The sequence below is a fragment of the Pleurodeles waltl genome, chromosome 8 (assembly GCF_031143425.1).
Source record: "Pleurodeles waltl isolate 20211129_DDA chromosome 8, aPleWal1.hap1.20221129, whole genome shotgun sequence".
Classification (NCBI taxonomy): domain Eukaryota; kingdom Metazoa; phylum Chordata; class Amphibia; order Caudata; family Salamandridae; genus Pleurodeles; species Pleurodeles waltl.
This window is the reverse complement of record NC_090447.1, coordinates 1,305,890,242-1,305,912,264: the sequence shown is the minus strand read 5'-3', so window position 1 is coordinate 1,305,912,264 and position 22,023 is coordinate 1,305,890,242. Positions and strand designations below refer to the sequence as shown.

The 22,023-nt window shown below is 44.8% G+C and overlaps 1 protein-coding gene across 3 annotated transcripts in view; it reads left to right on the top strand.

Moving 5' to 3' along the window:
- ZMYM2 (zinc finger MYM-type containing 2) overlaps positions 1-22,023 on the top strand; it is an 851,515-nt gene that overhangs the window by 554,904 nt on the left and 274,588 nt on the right. For all 3 annotated transcript variants that reach the window (XM_069202286.1, XM_069202285.1, XM_069202287.1), the window contains exon 16: positions 962-1,069. In XM_069202286.1, coding sequence (XP_069058387.1) covers positions 962-1,069 — 108 coding nt within the window. The remainder of the gene's footprint in view (positions 1-961; positions 1,070-22,023) is intronic.

Sequence of the window (22,023 nt, the reverse complement as noted above, 5' to 3'; positions counted from 1 at the left end):
GGTGATTTACAACTCTGATCTCTCATAACAGAAATACAAGCCGGTAACACCATGCTGGGGATGTTCCATTCCAACAGTGGCGCAGTACAGCCTTAATCACATACCAGTCTATCTGGGTATTGACTTACATATTATGATTCACTCTTTTTCAGATAATATACTTTCTAAAGTTTCTTTGGTAATATATTATCAGACTAAAAGCATTTATATTTTTTAACTAATTTTCTTATTACAAATTATAATTAATGTATTGATTAACAGTTACAGCAATAGAGTACATAAAGGTATATGAAAATCATTCCTCAGATGTTTAGTTATGTTGTTGTAATTTAGCAAATATAACACTATAGGAAAACACTTAAAACACTTGTAGCACAGCCATTAATGACAAACCGATTAGGCATCAATATTACATTAAAAGTAGAAGAAAAAGATTACTGCAAAATTTTACTATTACAGTTGAGCAAGGACACTTGTTTGGAAAGCACTTTCAGCAAAGCAGTTAGTGACTTTTGAATTTTGGTAGTTCAAGAGAAAAATCACAGAGGTGGTGAATATACCTACTTTTGATCACAGTATGCTGTGAAATGTTCCCAATATTTTGTTGCATTTATTGTTGGGTCTCTGTTTGCAATCCTGTCATGCATCACTTTCTAGACCATTTTACTAATGATGAAAATAAATTGATAAGACGTCCTACACAAGTCATTTGTCTCTGATTACCTCACCAGCCTGATACATGGGGCTGCAGTGTATTATTGAAGGGGAGTAACTGCAAGAGATTGGAGGTTTATTGTAAATTATGATTCTGTTGACCCATTGTTATAAGCATCATTTTTATTTTCACCTCTTATTTTAGCATCAGCAAAGATTAGTTGTGTAAAGTCTATTTTGCTGCCACAACTGAGAAGTGTGGCAATAATGATTACGGAACTGATTTTTGTTAATGTTTACCTTTCAGATGAGGATGAAGTGGATGCCTTTCAGACCATTAGTACAGATATGCCTACACCTCTTCTTGATGTTCCCTATGAGCCAGACCTGGACATTGAAGTAGATTTTCCTAGAGGTACATAATGCATCATATCAAACAATGTTCCTGTGTGCAGTTCCTATAAGCAGCTGCAAATGCCGGTTATGTGCAGTCTGTTCCACACTATAAAACAACGTTTTTTCTATCATCTTAAGTTTTTAGAATTTCCTATTCCTAAAATACAATCCAAGTTTGTTTTTACGTCTAAATGTTTTTTCTGCATTGACCTGCATTGTTCAATATGACTGTTGAAAATCCCTAAGGTGCTCTGGTACCTAATCGAAACGTTCATTATAGATCTTAACCTGTGTGAGGCCTTTCCTTGCATGCCTGTCTGCAGTCAGAGGTTACTGGGCATTAATTATAACATTAAATGCATCTTGCCACCACAATAGTGTTGTACTGTAGGTGGTTCAACCAAATGTTTGCTTCCAACACTTAACTTTCACAGAGTATCTTGATTGAGCTGTCAAAAGTTAAACAAGGAGTTGGTGATAGGTTAGACATCGAGAAACAAGTTACACATCAAATGACATATTAAGTTCAGTGTCTGGACAAGCTTTTACTTCAAAGTCTTTTTTTTTTTTTTTTTAGATACTTCAAATGTCAAAACTATCAATCCTCTAGTTTCGATATGCAGTGATTAGGTTTCAGGGATAATGATGAATATGCTCAGACAGTGCCTTGTGTACCTGATCAAAAACCAGCAGATGTCCAAAAAGACAGTCGCAGAGGAACGTAGGAGAACAGTTGCTACTGGAACTCTGACCAATACAATGGATTACTGACCACAGCGTTAATATTGATCAACCCTTTCAGTTTCATCTTGGAATGCATGTCAGTTCTTCCCCCACATTTCTTGATAATCCTGTTCCTGCATTCAGATACCTTAACCATCTATGGGCACTCTTTGAAGTTACTTTTGAATGTTTTAAGGATTTGCATGTTGGCTCCCATCTCTTTTTCTATGGGATAAAGCCATCCTTGAAAAATAAAAGGAACCTCTCCGATTATACACAGGCATTCCCCTTGATAAACAAGGAAGACCCTTGGAATCATCCTAGATTCTGATATTTCTGTGGAACCATAAATACAAGTTGTAGTGAAAACCTCTGTTTGCTCAGGATTCTAATACAGATATGCTCCTTCCTAGGTTTCCTCCATAGAGTTTAAACCACATTTGTGCTTGCTTGCGATTATTACCCGAAAGGTGTAAACCTTGATTTCCAGAAATATTTCCTAAACAAATTATGGTGAGTGCAAAATTCAATGGTCTGGTTTCTCCTTGACTTGACACCCTGGGATGACATTACCCTAGTAGAGTAAGCAAAAGTCAGTAGGGAGTTTAGGTATGTATTTAAGGTTGGTCCACAGGAGACTTTGCCCCTTGTGAAATGTAGAAAAGGTGATTTGACAGTAAATGCTTGCATCTCTCCTATCGTCCTTGGTGATATAAATGCCAGTATATAAGCACCGTATTCCATAAGATGAACTTTAGGTTTGCCTTGTAGATTGACTCGAATGGAGCCAACATCAGTTTACTCAAAACAGTGATGAACTCACATGATGTTGGAGGGTGCTGCACACAGATGGAATTGCTTGTACAGTTCCTTTCATTAATTGTTTTATGATGCTCTGGGAGAACATAGTTGATGAGGTGACGTGTTCTTCTAAATCGTGATATTGCTGCTAGATGGACTCACACTGGTGAATATTTTAGACTGTTTTTGGGTAGATGCAACAAATATGGGAGTATTTGGTGTCATCGTATATGAAGTGGATGAAACACTTGGCTTTTATACCAGATACAGATTTGCTTATTTTATTTTTGCAGTGTAAGTCTTTAAGGATGTTCCTACATTCTGTTGGTAAATCTGAGTGGTTGAAATGTAGGTGGTCAGGTACCATGCTGTATAGGTTCAACAACTTGATGTTGTGGTGTAGTATCTCTTTGCGGTGTCCTGAGACGAGTCTAGAGTGTGGTTTCAGTGCTATCACTGGACATGCCAATAGATGCAGGACTTCGCTGTAGCTGTACTGGCGTGGCCACGATGGAGCAATGAGGATCAGAGTGCTGTGATCTATCTTTGCCTTTCTCAGAATCCCGGAGATCAAATGAAACGGAGAAAAGGCCTGTGGAAAGAAGCTGGAACATTATCTCGAACTGGCATTGCCCATTGTAACTGTTTTTCAATATGTGCTGGCAAAGCACCAGCATTTTATGTTGTAATGGATGGCGAATAAATCTACCATGTGTTGATCCAATTGTTGGATGATATGGGTGACTTCTTCCTTGTGGTGATCCCTCTCATGGCAGGTTGACAGTTGTCAACTAAGCACATCTGCTTGATTGTTGTGGCACCCGAGCAGGTGTTTCACAGCAATGTTGACTTTTTGAGAAATCGCCTAATCCAATAGCAGTTGAACCCCTTCGGTGAGAGGTCAATAATGTGTTCCCCTTTATTTTGCTGTGTAAAACACAGATGTTGTACTGCCTGACCTGCTAGTCTTGTGAGGAATGCTTGTAGGTGTAGTTTAATGGCTCGGAGAATCAGTACGCTGATATATAGCATCTTTTTTGTGTTTGACTAGCGGCATCTGATCAACAGCTCTTGCAAATGAGATCCTCAGCCATCTTTAAATGCATCCATTGATAGCAGTACTCTGTCTTAAAAATGCTGAAACGGAAGACCTGCCTTGAGGTTAGCAGGAAACCCCCACCACAATGGTGCTTGTGTCAGTAGTCTTGTGATTTGGACTGTCATTCCATTGTATGTTTAGTTCTTGTTGGAAGGGTTTCAACTTGAGCCTTAAAAGGTTGCCGTAGACGATTTTGCCTCTTCATTTGAAGGGGCTGGATGAGCCTGTTGCGTAGTTCTCTCATTATTCTAATGACTCAAGGATTTTGAGCTGCAGGATTGCATGCGGTGTGGGAGACTGAGTCTTACCCACTACAGGTGACGCCTGCCGCTCCATTCCGGGTTTTGCTCCGGCTAACTAGCAGTACCTCATCTCTACCCAAAGGTAGGGATGATTGGGCAGCCGAGCGCATGATATAATTGATTTCTCAGGGAAACCGTGGTCACTCAGGTCTCATCGGTTTCTCTCATTTACATTAGTCTCACATACACAATGACAAACAGAGGCAGTACATGTCTCAATAATGCTTAAATAAAGCGACTGCATCTTAAATAGCAAAGCATGGATTGTAATAACTAGGACGAGATTAAAATTGTGACAAAGCGAGTTAAGCATAGAAATAACACTACCATATTGTCACTAGAGTCAATGGACTAATTCCTACCGAGGCTACAACAGAGCACAGCTTGTTACGTTCTAATTCTGCCCTTCAGGTTCCCCTGGGAATACATCATCCCCCATACCTGAGAAAAGGCCTGAAGTCTGCATAAGCAGCTGTAGCGAAGCATTCAGCAATCGGAATACAGTTGTGGTTCTCTGGCTGGAATATCCCTCTAACGTGTAAGGGACAAGGAAGTGTTTTTTATAATAAAACAGCTGATGTTCTGATAAAATGTCCATACATAAGGATGTGTGTATTCTATGAATGTCAGAGACAAAACTCAACACCACGTTCACCAGCAACCTATCTTACTGCAGCCTTGGAAAAGCAGAGTGAGCAAGAATGTCTTGTTTGAGAACAAAGTGCTGGCCTAGGCAAAAACAGTTAGAGAGAAAATAAAACAAGACCGTAAAAGTGCCTATTGTAATAATAAAGGGAAACCGAATAAAATATATCTAGGTTAAAGTGCACAGCTGCAGGCCTAGTATGTTAAGATAACGTGCATGAAGCTATAACTAAAATGGCTACACAACAAGCCAGTCATACAGGTTTGGTACACTTGGTGACCCTTAATCATTGTAACTTTTTTCTCCCTCCTAGGAACTGCCCTTGTTAAATGAGCTGGTCATAGATTGCGCCATTGAAATCAATATATGATTCATTTTGCAACATCATTCCTAAAAATAAAACATGAATTTATACATGTCCTTTAACCATCTATGTAGAAGAGGAAGGACAGTATTTCTTCAGTGATTGAAAATGATCTTCAGGCAAGTATTAGATTCATATAAAAAAAGAGGTGTATTGTGTAGCACATATACCTTCAAAGATTTGAAGGAAAATTTATTTAGGAGTCTGTCAGATTGGCCAGCCCAGGATACGTGCCATTACACAGAACAAACTACTGTAAAGGACTGTATTATCGGCCACTCCCAGAAGCTGTGAAGGCAGATGACTGTTGTGTTTTGACATCCTAGACATGTAAAAGAGGATGCAATAACCTCTTAACACTGCCTTGAAGGCATTAAGGCCAGGGGGTGACTGCGAACTGGGAAAGTACAGTTGGCTGTGTTGCACTGTTAACAAGTCTGGGCTCCCTTTGTCCATCCTACAGCTATTTGTAATCAAATTGCCTTTCAAATGCAAACTGAACAAGCATGTTAGCTGATTAAGCAATTCCATTCAGCACTAGGCTACTTTGTTGAGGTCCTGCATTGTAAATTCATCTTGTTAAATATTTCCTTGCTCCTTGGACACCAGGCTTTAAATTCAAGTGAGAATGTGTTTTCCTACCACCACAAAGTATTGCATCAAACTCCAGTTCCAGCTGACTGGAATTCCCAGTGGTTGCAGGTCTCTGTTTCTTGGATTATCTCCTCTTTCCAGACTAATGAGAAGCAGTCCACAGAAGTAAGGCACTCCAAGTCCGATTCTAGGGACTGCAGTCTCCAAACGTTTGTGTTGTGAGAGCTACTTCTAATCACTGAAACTCATTGAAACTCATTCTGGCTTACTAAATGCAGAGCACCCACACATTGTCTTGCTGCTACATTTATAGGCGCTATATGTGCAGAGGGATTCTGGGTGCTTTAAAAGTCAATGCTGATGCTCCAGCATAAACAACTACCATTTGAAAGTTTTGTAGACTGTGTTTAGTAATGTGATTTAGGCAGGCGGAAGCTCTTGGTGAAATAAACTATGCCACCCCCCCTTCAAACTTTTCTGAAATTCACCTGCTACGCTGTCCCTTAGCACCAGGTGCATAGCTTCCTTTGGTGCAGCAAGAGTAGTGGCACTGGGACTCAAAGGCCTGAAGGGGGTCACTAAACCCTGATTATTGCTGCATTTTAGAATTCAGTCAGCAGTGGGGAGGTGCAGTTCATTCTTTGCATTGGGGCCCATGCCACACAGCTTAGCACACAGCCAATTTCCAAGGCTAGCAGTTGTGCATTCCAAAAGCACACGCTTGGTAGCATCTCAGAAGTCCTGTCACTTAGCATTTTAGAAACCACCACAGGCTTGCCAGTTCTCCGCAGCATTTGAAGAATGACCTGAGATAAAATTAGACGATCTGATAGAAGAAAATTTTGTTTCGGGAATGAGGAGTGCTGGCTAAGGTTCTTTATTCCTTGCTGAAAAGCAACGGATGGAACCTAGGTCCAGGAGATGGAAAAGTAAAGTTTTATTACAGTAGTGGCGGAGGCAGTACAGAGTACCAACTTTACAGACACCAGGAGCTGAAAGATACATGGGTAACCTCCAGTAGTCATCAAATTTTTACCACTTTGGGAGGGGTGATCAGGACTCGGATCTACAATTTGTAACTTAAATACATGTGACCTGGGGGTGTGGCTAAGATGGCAGCCGCGGCAGTCACCTCAAACGTAGGCTCCGATCCGGGCCTAGCAAATTATCCTGCTCGCCGCTCCCGGGGTGGCAGAAACCCATAGCGCTGATCGGCAGAATCCCTCAGGAGCCAGCTGGAACACACAGAAGCGACGCGGGGCGGCTGCCGCGTCCCTGCGGACCTCTGACGCGAGTGAGGCCTTGCTGGCCGACAGAGCCTGGGGCTCACGTACGGAGGAGACGTGGCAGGGCGGTGCCCTGAAGCGAACTGCAGTCGCAGTGGCCGGACACAGGAGGGTGCGGTGAGTGGCTGGGGGGGAGGGGTCACCAGCAAGAGGGGCCGTTGTCAGCCAGGGGGCCCTTCCCCTTCTTCCCGGTGTCACGAGATGCTGCATAAACTGGTGACACAACACGTGGGAGCAAGGTGCTGCTGAAACTGATGGGCACAATTCAAATCCATACAATGGGGATCTCCTCCCCTCCTCGCTACTCCGCTGTTGAAAGGAGTGCATCTGAGAGACCAAAGGCCCGTTTGTGGTGAGCCACACCATCATAAATAATCAAATAGTGTCAAGACAATGGCCCACAAAGGAAGCAGGGGGGTGAACAGGACTACCTGATTTGGGCACTGGGATGCCCCAAACGTCACAACAATATCAAGAAGGACTAGGCCACTTTGGCAGTTTTACCGGCCTCGCAACTGATTACCATTTCTACAAGGAGCTGCGGCTCCTGGATTCTATGCTGTCCTACTTGCAGTGACTGTTGCTGGTTCGGGGTGGCCCCGGCTCGCACTCTGTGGTCTCTCACTAGGTCGTGGGTGTTGATCTCCAGGCGAAGCTTGGCGCAGATCACGCACTGGAGGAACAATTTAGAACACAGAGGAGGGATCCTAGCCGGCTGACATGGCGGGGAAATCCAAGCCGGCTAAAGCCCAAGAGCGTCCTGTCCCCGCAGTGTTCCTGGGTGGGCAACAGACGTGCCTGGTCTGCAGTCCCTGGAAACCACGCTACAATCCCACTCGGCCCAATTTGAGAAAATCCTACAAGCGATCATGGACACTAAATCTTCCCTTGAAAATAGAATTGACACAGTATCTCAAGACCTCAATTTGCTAAGGGTGGATCATCATAATCTGGCGGAGAGAGTCGGGACAGTAGAGGTCACGCTGGGCGGGATGGACCCAATAGTCTCAGAGAACCAGAAACAAATTCAACGCTTGGACTCTGAGGTGAAAGCCCTTTGGAGACGTGCTGAGGGCAGGTCGCGCAGTAACAATGTCCGCTTTCTGTTCTGTTGGCAGTGATCGAGGAGGCGTGGTCCCACAGTCTGCTCCCACCATCGTAAAGAGAGGCGCTGATAGTGGTCCTTCCTAAACAGGGCCGGGATCTCACAGACGTTAGGTCGTACAGACCGCTCTCTCTACTCAACCTAGATTGCAAAATCTTGGGTAAAGTATTGGAAAATAGACTTGCCCCTATAATACACACTTTAATTCATGAAGACCAGAATGGCTTTATTCCAAAACGCAATACATTCCTAAATATTCACAGATTGCTTAGTGTCATTGGGGACACTCCGCCTGAGGCATACGATAACGTGGGGATGTCATTAGACATCGATAAGGTATTTGACACGCTAGGCTGGGACTTTCTGTTTGCAACCATGCATGATATGGGGTTTGGCCCCCTGCTTCATACGCTGGGTACAGACATTATATGCTGAACCCAGGGCTAGGGTGAAGGGTGAAAACGGGAGGCATCATATCTGATAGCTTCCCCATCAGCAGAGGAACCAGGCAGGGATGCCCACTGTCTCCCTTGCTGTTCGCCATTGCGATGGAGCCATTGGCGACTAGGTTACGTGCAGTGGAGAGGCAGTGGGGGGTGTGCAGATCTGGAATGCATCACATTATTTTGTTATATGCGGATGACGCATTGATATATTTGGAAAGGGGGAGTGAGATGATGTCTTCAGTGATATCCCTGTTAGATGATTATGGGGGTATATCGGGATTAGAGGTCAACTGGGACAAATTTTGCTTGTTTCCCTTGACTGTTTGGCCCCTGGGCGTGAGGGAGAATGCTCCTGCAGGGCGTCTGAGGTGGTTTTTTGACACATTTAAATACCTGGGAGTCCATATTTATCATAAACCTGTGGACTTGGGAACGCTGAACTCCATGAAAGGATCTTTGCGCTTTTGGTGCTCGCTCCCATTGTCACCGTTGGGCAGAGTAGCGGTGGCGAATATGTTACTACTTCCCCGTCTTCTTTACTGTTTCGCGGGACTACCGGTCGCAGTACCCAAAAGCTTTTTTCGCGAACTGAATAAACTACTACTGGAACTCATATGGGGAAAGGGCAGGACTCGAGTTGCACTTGCCACCCTACACCGGCCATTAAGCGAGGGCGGATTAGGCGCCCCCAACTCCGAACTTTATTTTGCCTCCGCGCAACTGCAATGGGTACTGAACTGGATGCACAGGCCTGAATCAGCAGAGTCTGCGTGGGTTAACACGCAGCTACATGGTGTGCCGTTGCTCACATTGCTGTTTAATAACTTGGTGAAGGGTGCCACTGGTAACCCCTTAATGATAGCTGCACACGAATGCTGGAAACGGTATATACAAAAAAAACGCACGAGGTCCCCATACTCTCTCCTCATCCCCTTGGGACAGCTTCTGGGAAGGGTCAACACGACCAGAGCGTACTCTGCTGCCGCTTGGGCAGTGGCAGGAATATTAACAGTAGGAGACTGCTTTGAGGACGGTGTTTTGATGTCATTTGAGGCTGTAAAAGATCTTACGTCGGTGGGGCCAGGTCAATTCATAGCATACTACTCTATATGCCATCTAATCAGGAGGGCATGGACGTCGGGCAACCAGGAACCAGCCATTTCCCCAGCACTACACCACATGTTGTATGACAGTTAAACTAAAGTCATAACAAATCTCTATAAAGTCTTAAACAGATCTCCCAAAATGGTTTGGAAAACGCTGTTCTCCCGAATCCGTTATTCCCTGACGATTGGTCGGAGGCCCTCGGTCACACCCGACAGGTGTTGAGGAACCCCGGGTTTCGCTACACCCAATTCAATCATATACATCAGACGTACCTATCACCGTCCCGTTTGAGGCGTATGTTCCCTGCGTCCAATCCTCTGTGCCCCTGCTGTGGCTCCCCGTCGGCCCACTTCTATCATATGGTATGGGAGTGCGGTCCCCTAGAAGAATTGTGGCGGGAAGTAGTAGCTGATATCTCAGAAATAACTGATTATTTGCTCCCGCTAGAACGTAGATCTTGTTTACTGGGTGTTAGAATTAGGAACAAACAACACATATACATTCATAGGTTTGCAGACCTAGCACTCATAATGTACATAAGATTGATCGCAATGAACTGGATGGCCCTTAAGGCACCTTAAGTCGTGGCGTGCGTTGGGCACGTACAGAGAATCAAGTATTACGCAGGCTGCGAGACAGAGGCCAGACCCACTCGGGAAGTGACGCTTGGGAAACATTTGTCACTAGACTAGAGGCTAAGAACGATGAGCGCCCGCCGTGAATCTGATAGCATGGAGCACACATATTGGGGAGGGGGTATCTTGATTGCGCTGCATCCACTCATCTCCTGCATCATTTGCTCTCCCCCTTATAGCACAATAATTGCATAGGAGGCCAGGAGTGGGGGGTCACCGTTCCATGTACACAATGAGGTAACCACACAAAATACACCCAGCGAGAGCGCACCGGGGAACCAATGCTGGATCAGTTCAAAGTAAGGGCTAAATGGCAAAGTTGAGATAGAAATGCTGGCACACCCAAAAATGTCACAGGGTCATGTAATCATAGTAACGGACATGATAGATGACAAGTCAAAACTTGCACGTTCCACAAAAAACAATCTTCCGGAATACACGTTATATATCACATGGCACTACAACATAATCCACCAGCACACGGTGGTTGGAGAGGAGGGTAGTGGACTCCATTAAAAAAAAAAAAAAATCTGGTTTATTTTCTCTATGCTACAGGCCAATCATCCTTATCCAAAATTCCTCACTTTTGGCATTCTAAAATTGTGATTAAGCACTGAGTTCGAGATTTCTCTATTCATGTTGTGTTTTGCATAGTGTACTTGGGTTCTCGTACATGTATTTTCTGGCAGTTACTTTTCCTGAAAATTGTACATGTATGTTTTTTTCTGAATTATAATTTTGTTTCTCTCTACATAGTTGTGCCAATAGAGAACATGAAAATCTAAAAAAAAACAGTCAGCAGTGTGAGGTGGACATGGCACTCTGGGGAGTGCCATGCCGACTTAGTCATTTTCTCCCCACCAGCACACACAAGCTGTGAGGCAGTGTGCATGTGCTGAGTGAGGGTTCCCCAGGGTGGCATAAAACATGCTGCAGCCCTTAGAGACCTTCCCTGGCATCAGGGCCCTTGGTACCAGGGGTACGATTTACAAGGGACTGTGCCAATTGTGGAAACAAAGGTACAGTTTAGGGAAAGAACACTTGTGCTGGGGCCTGGTTAGCAGGGTCCCACCACACTTTCAATCATAACTGGCATCAACAAAAGGCAAAATGTCAGGGGGTAACCATGCCAAGGAGGCATTTCCTTACAGTGTTGATTTCTGAAATTGCAAAGTAGTTATGCTTAAAAGTCTACTTACCCGATTACAACGTTTTTGGGTTTGAAACGTATATAAAAAGAACTATTGTTCTAAATTGGTCTCAGAGTTATTCTTTGAGTGTCTCATTTATTGCCTCTGTGAGTACAACAAATGCTTAGCGCTACCCTCTGATAAACCTAACTTCTCGCCCACACTACCACAAAATAGAACATTAGGCCTGTCTACTTTCACCTCTGCAAGCCAATTGGGGATCCACTGAACTCTGCATGGTGTACTTCTTTTTAGTGTATCTTATAGAGAGCCAGCTTCCTACACCATCTTACATGCAGCAGCCAGAGTACTCTCTTAGACCAAGAGTTTCAACCACATCTCCCCAATGCTTGGAGATCTGCACTGGCTCTTTGAGGCCAGAATCAATGTGAAGCTGGGATGCTTAACTTTCAAAGCAGTCTATGCAAAAGCTATGTCTTACTTGACTAACCTTTTCAAGACATTTGGTGGTTTCAGGAACTTGAGAAGCAGAGAAAAATGTTTGCTGGAAACATCTTTATTCTCAGCCTCCTATGCTTTATAGCATTAAATCTCGAGAGCCACCTCCACCTCGTACTGCACCTAGCACTGCACAAACCGTGCTCTTGTTTTGACAACCAGACTCACCTGTTGAAATTATACCTGACCGTGTAACACACATTTTTTGCAGCACTATTCTGAGCCTCAACTCCCTGTTGGAAGTGTTGGATAGAAATCCTTAAAGCTGTTACCCTTCCTCCACCCTCACTTTCGTCATCACCTACATATCTTTGCCTCTTCCCCTTAGTCCTGCAAACCCCTCCTCCCAACCTACCTCCACCCCCTCTCTTCAGCTTCTACCACCTCCTCAATTCTTCCCTGTCCTAACTAACTCTTTTACCCAGAACCTTCTATGCCAATACATGTCACTTCAACATTTATCAGTTCCATGGAAGACCTTGTGTTGCTTTCACTTTTAACCTGATAAAAGTGTATCTGTACCTTGGGTGACCATGCACTATAGGAATTTGCTAAATAAAGGATTATAGATAGGGCTCCCGTTTTTATAGTATTTATATATTTTTTAACATTTCTGGCTGCATTTATCCATATTTATATTTTGCCCATCTTAGCAGCAATTATCCATATTTATTTTGTGTCTTGAGAATAAATGACAATGGCTGTTTTTCACATTTATTTAACTGATGACATAACACTCATACTTTGACGGTTGAGTCTTAGCAAGTTAAGCAAACAAATATACCAAAACATTATACCCACAGATACACATTATCATAATTCATATATACATTAACCTTTGATTATATTTAAGGAATTTTCATCCTGTTTTGAACTTCCCATACAGTCTAACTACACAGCTGTTGGCCTGGAATTCATGAGACAGCATGGTGAGTCACTCCCACAAAGCACAATTATCAGCATTTTTCCTCTTTTAAAAATAAATACAGACAGGAAACACATTGTTTTCTATCTGTATATATCTTTAAAAATCTGTAAAAACAGAAAACTGGGAGCCCTAATTGTAAACATGCTTGCCATCTTCCTTTGAGATGCTGCACCATTCTGTATCCTCTCCTGCTGACAGAGTTCTCCGGCTTCTGTTATCCGTCGTGTATAATGTTGGACAAGTGTAATCTTCTCAAATTACTCCAAGGCGTGATGCACCCAACATTTCTGCTCATCTCGTGGTGGCTAGTCATGCAGTCTTAAGGTTGCTCTGGAAACTTGAGTTCACATTGTCTCACAGTTCCCAAACCCGCTGTTAACCTGCATGCTGTAGTTGCTATCCAAGGTTGTGTGGTATGGGCAAATGCAGCAGCCCAGCTGCTGCATTAGCTCTTGAGCTGCCAGGCCCCTGGTTGTAGGCTCACTTGGAACTTGACGACTGCTCGTACTTGGCCATGCTAGTCTTTTGCTGTTGCAGCCTCCCTAGGCTGTGTGCAGGTGAGACTTGTACAGCTGGTTCAGCCAGTCAGGGTACTTCACCCCTGCGTTGATGGAGCTTACAGACTCAGACGTCAGCAGCAGTACCAGTCTCTTTGTCATAATACTTGGTTCGATGGCATCTGTTGCTGTAGATACGCATGTTTTGCATAGCTCGCCATCTGGTGTTGGGTCGGAGTGTTACAAGTTGTTTTTCTTCGAAGAAGTCTTTCGAGTCACGGGACCGAGTGACTCCTCCTTTTGTCTCCATTGCGCATGGGTGTCGACTCCATCTTCGATTGTTTTTTTTCCGCCATCGGGTTCGGACGTGTTCCTGTCGCTCCGAGTTTCGGAACGGAAAAACAGCTAAATTTCGGAAGATTTTCGTCGGTATTGTTGCGTTCGGGATCAGCGTAGTCAGAATCAACACCGCATCGAAGATCGAAGAGCTCCGGAGCCCTTCGGGGTAGTTTTCGATCCCCGTCGGGGCCTGCTCGGCCCGACCGCATGTAGAAGAACGCCGATGGAACGGACCCAGTTCCGTTTCTGTCCCAAATGCCACAAAAAATACCCCTATTCAGACCAACACTTGGTCTGTAACCTGTGCCTATCACCTGAGCACAGTGAAGACACTTGCGAGGCCTGTCGTGCGTTCCGGTCCCGAAAAACACTCCGAGACCGTCGAGCAAGAAGACTTCAAATGGCGTCCACGCCGACAGCGCACCGAGAGTTCGAGGTACAGGAAGAGGAAGAAACCTTTTCGATACACGAATCGGACTCCGATGAATTCGACGATCCACGAACCGTGAGTAAGACGTCGAAAAGCACTCATAAGAAGATTGTCAAGGCCCAGGGGACGCCACTGCCACCAGGCCATGGCTCCACCCATAAATTCGGTGACCGACCGTCGGCACCGAAAAAGGCCCAATCAGTGCCGAGACCGTCCGACTCCGGTCGAGACACCGGCACGCAGCCTTCTCGGGACCGAGAAAGTGCTGGAGACATACATCGACACCGAGATAGCGGTGTAGACACGGCTCGACGCCGAGACAGCGGCACCGATGAAGATCAACGCCGAAATGTTTCGACTCCGAAAAAGAAAAAAGCCACCTCGGAGCCGAAAAAAGATGCAGACAGGGTTTTGGTGCCGAAACAACCTGCAACCGACCCAGTTTCAGTCTCTTATACCGAAGAGCAATCAATGACCTCCCAAATGCGAAAGCATAGGTATGAGGAAGACCCGCAATCCACTGATGTAGACCATACGCAGAAACGTATTTTTATACAGCAGGGGACAGGAAAGATAAGCACCCTTCCCCCTATTAGGAGAAAGAGAAGACTGGAATTTCAAATTGACCAAACACCACAAACAAAAATGGTGAAAAGGGTTACTCCGCCACCCTCTCCTCCACCTATAATTCACGTCTCGCCAGCGCTCACACCACCATGAGCCAAGATGACCAGGATCAGGACGCATGGGACTTATACGACGCCCCTGTGTCAGATAACAGTCCGGAGGCATACCCTACAAAGCCATCACCACCAGAAGACAGTACTGCATATTCTCAGGTGGTGGCTAGAGCAGCACAATTCCACAATGTAAGCCTCCACTCAGAACAAGTCGAGGATGACTTTCTATTCAACACCCTCTCTGCCACCCACAGCTCCTACCAAAGCCTGCCTATGCTCCCTGGTATGCTTCGGCACGCAAAAGACATCTTTAAGGAGCCGGTCAAAAGTAGGGCAATCACACCAAGGGTGGAAAAAAAGTATAAAGCGCCTCCTACAGACCCTATTTTCATAACTTCGCAGCTGCCACCAGATTCTGTCGTTGTAGGAGCAGCTAGGAAAAGGGCCAACTCCCACACATCTGGGGACGCACCACCCCCAGATAAGGAAAGCCGCAAGTTTGATGCAGCTGGAAAGAGAGTCGCAGCACAAGCTGCAAACCAGTGGCGCATCGCTAACTCACAGGCACTTCTTGCGCGCTATGACAGAGCCCATTGGGATGAGATGCAACATCTCATTGAACATCTACCCAAAGACCTACAAAAGAGGGCAAAGCAAGTGGTTGAAGAAGGACAGAACATTTCAAACAACCAGATACGCTCCTCCATGGACGCAGCAGACACAGCTGCAAGAACAATAAATACATCTGTGACCATCAGAAGGCATGCATGGCTACGAACGTCTGGGTTTAAACCAGAGATTCAGCAGGCAGTTCTCAATATGCCATTCAACGAAAAAGAACTGTTCGGTCCAGAAGTGGACACGGCGATTGAAAAACTTAAAAAGGACACGGACACTGCTAAAGCCATGGGCGCACTCTACTCTCCGCAGAGCAGAGGAAATTACAGCACCTTCCGCAAAACACCCTTTAGAGGGGGGTTTCGGGGTCAGGCCACACAAGCCAGCACCTCACAGGCAACACCATCCAGTTACCAGGGACAGTACAGGGGAGGCTTTCGGGGCCAATATAGAGGAGGGCAATTCCCTAGGAATAGGGGAAAATTTCAAAGCCCCAAAACCCCTGCAACTAAGCAGTGACTCACATGTCACTCACCCCCTCCACACAACACCAGTGGGGGGAAGAATAGGTCATTATTACAAAGCATGGGAGGAAATCACTACAGACCCTTGGGTTCTAGCAATTATCCAAAATGGTTATTGCATAGAATTTCTACAATTCCCTCCAAACATACCACCAAGAGCACAAAATTTATCAAAACATCATTCCGAGCTCCTGGAGATAGAAGTTCAAGCACTATTGCAAAAGAACGCAATCGAGTTAGTACCAAACACACAAATAAACACAGGAGTTTATTCACTGTACTTCTTAATACCAAAGAAGGACAAAACGCTAAGACCAATCCTAGACCTAAGAATACTAAACACATACATCAAATCAGACCACTTTCACATGGTCACACTACAAGAAGTGTTACCATTGCTGAAACTACACGACTACATGACAACATTAGACCTCAAAGACGCGTATTTCCATATACCAATACATCCATCGCACAGGAAATACCTAAGGTTTGTATTCAACGGAATACACTACCAATTCAAGGTACTGCCTTTCGGTTTAACAACCGCACCAAGAGTCTTTACCAAATGTCTAGCAGTAGTCGCTGCACACATCAGAAGGCAGCAAATACATGTATTCCCGTATCTAGACGACTGGCTAATCAAGACCCATTCGTTAATAACGTGCTCACACCACACAAATCAAATCATACAAACCCTCTACAAACTAGGGTTCACAGTCAACTTCGCAAAATCCAACATTCTGCCGCGCAAGGTACAACAATACCTAGGAGCCATAATAAACACAACAATAGGAGTAGCCACTCCAAGTCCACAAAGAATTCAAAATTTCAACAACATCATACAACGCATGTATCCAACACAAAAGATACGAGCAAAGATGATATTACAACTCCTAGGCATGATGTCTTCATGCATAGCCATTGTCCCAAACACAAGACTGCACATGAGGCCCTTACAACAGTGCCTAGCATCACAGTGGTCACAAGCACAGGGTCACCTTACAGATCTGGTGTTAGTAGACCGCCAAACTTACCTCTCGCTTCTATGGTGGAACGATATAAATTTAAACAAAGGGCGGCCTTTCCAAGACCCAGTGCCACAATACGTAATAACAACAGATGCTTCCATGACAGGGTGGGGAGCACACCTCGATCAACACAGCATACAAGGACAATGGAACGTACATCAAACAAAACTGCATATAAATCACCTAGAACTACTAGCAGTTTTTCAAGCACTAAAGGCTTTTCAACCAATAATAGTTCACAAATACATTCTCGTCAAAACAGACAACATGACAACAATGTATTATCTAAACAAACAAGGGGGGACGCACTCAACGCAATTGAGCCTGCTGGCACAAAAGATATGGCGTTGGGCAATTCACAACCAAATTCGCCTAATAGCACAATTTATCCCAGGAATTCAGAATCAACTCGCAGACAATCTCTCTCGAGATCACCAACAGGTCCACGAATGGGAAATTCACCCCCAAATTCTGAACACTTACTTCACGCTCTGGGGAACACCTCAAATAGACTTGTTTGCGACAAAAGAGAACGCAAAATGCCAAAACTTCGCATCCAGATACCCACACAGGCAGTCCCACGGCAATGCCCTATGGATCAACTGGTCAGGGATATTTGCCTACGCTTTTCCTCCTCTCCCTCTCCTTCCTTATCTGGTAAACAAACTCAGTCAAAACAAACTCAAACTCATATTAATAGCACCAACTTGGGCAAGGCAACCATGGTACACAACGCTGCTAGACCTATCAGTAGTACCCCACATCAAACTGCCCAACAGGCCGGATCTGTTAACACAACACAACCAAACGATCAGACACCCAGATCCAGCATCGCTGAATCTAGCAATCTGGCTCCTGAAATCCTAGAATTCGGACACTTACAACTTACCCAAGAATGTATGGAAGTCATAAAGCAAGCCAGAAGGCCATCCACCAGGCACTGCTATGCCAGTAAATGGAAGAGGTTTGTTTGCTACTGCCATATTAATCAAATCCAACCAATACACGCAACCCCAAAACATGTAGTGGGTTACTTGCTTCACTTACAAAAATCTAACCTAGCTTTCTCTTCCATTAAAATACACCTTGCAGCAATATCTGCATACCTGCAGCCTACCTATTCAACTTCCCTATATAGGATACCAGTCATTAAAGCATTCATGGAGGGCCTTAAAAGAATTATTCCACCAAGAACACCACCTGTTCCTTCATGGAACCTAAATGTTGTCTTAACTAGACTTATGGGTCCACCTTTTGAACCCATGCACTCCTGCGAAATACAGTTCCTAACACGGAAGGTTGCATTTCTCATCGCCATTACCTCTCTAAGAAGAGTAAGCGAGATTCAGGCGTTTACAATACAAGAACCTTTTATACAACTACACAAAAATAAGGTCGTCCTAAGGACTAATCCTAAATTTCTACCAAAAGTAATTTCACCGTTCCATCTAAATCAAACAGTGGAACTTCCAGTGTTCTTCCCACAGCCAGATTCCATAGCTGAGAGGGCACTACATACTTTAGATGTCAAAAGAGCATTAATGTATTACATTGACAGAACAAAGAGCATCAGGAAAACTAAACAGCTATTTATTGCATTCCAAAAACCTCATGCAGGAAACCCAATATCAAAACAAGGTATAGCCAGATGGATAGTTAAATGCATCCAAATCTGCTACCTTAAAGCTAAACGACAACTGCCCATTACACCAAGGGCACACTCAACCAGAAAGAAAGGTGCTACCATGGCCTTTCTAGGAAACATCCCAATGCAAGAAATATGTAAGGCAGCCACATGGTCTACGCCTCACACATTCACCAAGCACTACTGTGTAGACGTGTTATCCGCACAACAAGCCACAGTAGGTCAAGCCGTATTAAGAACATTGTTTCAGACTACTCCCACTCCTACAGGCTGAGCCACCGCTTTGGGGAGATAACTGCTTACTAGTCTATGCAAAACATGCGTATCTACAGCGACAGATGCCATCGAACTGAAAATGTCACTTACCCAGTGTACATCTGTTCGTGGCATCAGTCGCTGTAGATTCGCATGTGCCCACCCGCCTCCCCGGGAGCCTGTAGCAGTTCGGAAGGTACCTTCAACTATTTGTATATATATTATTTTAACCTTAAATAGGTACATACTTAGTCACTCCATTGCATGGGCACTATTACTACAATACAACTCCTACCTCACCCTCTGCGGGGAAAAACAATCGAAGATGGAGTCGACGCCCATGCGCAATGGAGACAAAAGGAGGAGTCACTCGGTCCCGTGACTCGAAAGACTTCTTCGAAGAAAAACAACTTGTAACACTCCGACCCAACACCAGATGGCGAGCTATGCAAAACATGCGAATCTACAGCGACTGATGCCACGAACAGATGTACACTGGGTAAGTGACATTTTCATTTTCTGTTGAAGTCTTGATGCGGTTCTCATCCAGAAACTATTAAGGCAACCGGGGACCCCTTCCACTCACTGGCCAAACCAGGCTTTCCTGCTTTACAGTCTCTTGCTCTCTGGCTCTTCCTCATTCACGGATATCCTTGGCTTCACTTCTTAGATAGTAACTACTCCCTGGGGGCCTGGCATGTTCTTCTCTCTAAATAGACCCTCAGCTCCTCCTCCATGAAGAGCCAACTTCAGGTTATGTCCTGTTACGTCTGGGAGTCTGGCTGTAATGCAGAAACAAGACCTGGCTACAAAGCAGTTCTTCAAGTACACTGTGCAGGGGCAGTTCATCCGTGAGAGCGCTGGGGAATTGCCCCGCTATATTTTTGGGCCCAGGGTCTCTATTTGTGCCACCCCTTCCCCAGTATTAAATTTGAAAATGCAATTCATTTATTTTACTATCTGCTATGGTTTGGACACTACTGACTCACTGGGTAGAGCAGCTTCCACAACGGTGGTGCTCCGATGCCACGTCTGGCTGAGAACATCTGACTTTTCAGGGAATGTCCAGGCTTCCCTCACGGACATGCACTTAGATGGCAGATGTCTCTTCGGAGACAAGAAAGACTCAGCGCTGGAGTTCTTTAAGGACTCAGAGGCTACGGCTAGGCCCTTGGATGTCTCATTGCTCTACGTCATCCCCAGTCTGCCTTTTGCTCTTTTCATGGCTACAGAAGAGGCTTCCAACCACGCCAACCCTATCCAAGCCACCGGCCCGTGCAAGCTTCCCAACATCTACTTGGACACAGTTTTTCTTGATCCCAGGGGTTGAGTAGCCAGTGGTCTGCTCCAACCACCACTCTCCCTGCAGCTGCATCCTAATCTTGTCCTTTTAGATCATGAGCGTCCAGTTGGTGGTAGGATCGGCCATCACCTCCACCACTGGCAGTCCATAACAGACAAGGGGGTTCTATATATTGTTCGGGCAGGCTACTCCCTCCCCTTTGAATCTCATCTGTTTTGCTTTCACTAATGACCGAGCTGACAAAAATCTCTGGAATGCACTTATTAGTTTAAAGAAGACATTTGTTATTACTTCACCACGAGGTTCCTGAAAAAGGAGATTGGTAGGTCGGAGGCACACGTTTAAAAATAGTCACAGCAACGAAAGGAAAATATATTGTAGTGATTCTCAACTGCAATGTACACAGCAAATATATGTGATAATATTATAGCATAATTGCCAAAGCAAAAAATAGTCAAAATTCACCACAGTAGGGCCTGCCAATGCTCTTCATCTTTGTCATGCCAGCAAGTTGATGACCCCTGTTCAACCGCAAGAAAGAGATTTCTACCCTCAATGGAAAATGTCAGGAATCTGGCATCCAATCCAGACCGAGGTCTTGGAAATTACCCTCGCTGTTGCCCAGGGCCACCTTTTATAGCTGAAATAAACATGGAAAAAAAGCCTTCTGAAAGGCCCTTCCCTCTCAGATGTAAATATTCAAAACATGCTGGCTACTGTAGGTCAGAGTTGGAAGAAACAATGTTGAAAATTGGCCAAGATTTCAAGGCTCCCTCTTCCAAGGCCAACTTCTTCCATGCACTAAAGAAAAACACAAAATATGTGCTTCTTTATCATGCCATCGTGTTCAGTAAGAGAAAATACGAAGAACACAAGCTTAGTTTACTATATGGAAAAACACAGCTCATCTGCAATGTCTAACGCCACTATAAAGCCAAACTGAATACAAAATGTAATGTCTAATGCCACGATAAAGCCAATAGGCAGCTAAATGGAATACAAAATGTAATCTGCAACTGGTGAACATTTGTAGGAAGTTGGCTCTGTATGCACTATTTCAAAGTAAGAAATAGTATGCACAGAGTCCAAGGGTTCCCCTTAGAGGTAAGATAGTGGCAAAAAGAGATAATACTAATGCTCTATTTTGTGGTAGTGTGGTCGAGCACTAGGCTTATCAAAGGAGTAGTGTTAAGCATTTGTTGTACACACACAGGCAATAAATGAGAAACACACACTCAGAGACAATTCCTGGCCAATAGGTTTTTGTATAGACAAATATCTTTTCTTAGTTTATTTTAAGAACCACAGGTTCAAATTTTACATGTAATACTTTAAATTAAAGGTATTGCAGGTAGGTACGTTAGGAACTTTGAATAATCACAATAGCATATATAATTTTTAAATAATTCACATATAGCTATTTTAAAACTAGACAGTGCAATTTTCACAGTTCCTAGGGGGGAGTAAGAGTTTGTTAGTTCTTGCAGGTAAGTAGACCACCTATGGGGTTCAAGTTTGGGTCCAAGGTAGCCCACCGTTGGGGGTTCAGAGCAACCCCAAAGTTACCACACCAGCAGCTCAGGGCCGGTCAGGTGCAGAGTTCAAAGTGGTGCCCAAAACGCATAGGCTTCAATGGAGAAGGGGGTGCCCCGGTTCCAGTCTGCCAGCAGGTAAGTACCCGTGTCTTCGGAGGGCAGACCAGGGGGGTTTTGTAGGGCATCGGGGGGGACACAAGTTAGCACAGGAAGTACACCGTCAGCAGCACGGGGGCGGCCGGGTGCAGTGTGCAAACACACGTCGGGTTTCCAATGTAAATCAATGGGAGACCAAGGGGTCTCTTCAGCGATGCAGGCAGGCAAGGGGGGGGGGGGGGGGGCTCCTCGGGGTAGCCACCACCTGGGCAAGGGAGAGGGCCTCCTGGGGGTCACTCCTGCACTGGAGTTCTGATCTTTCAGGTCCTGGGGGCTGC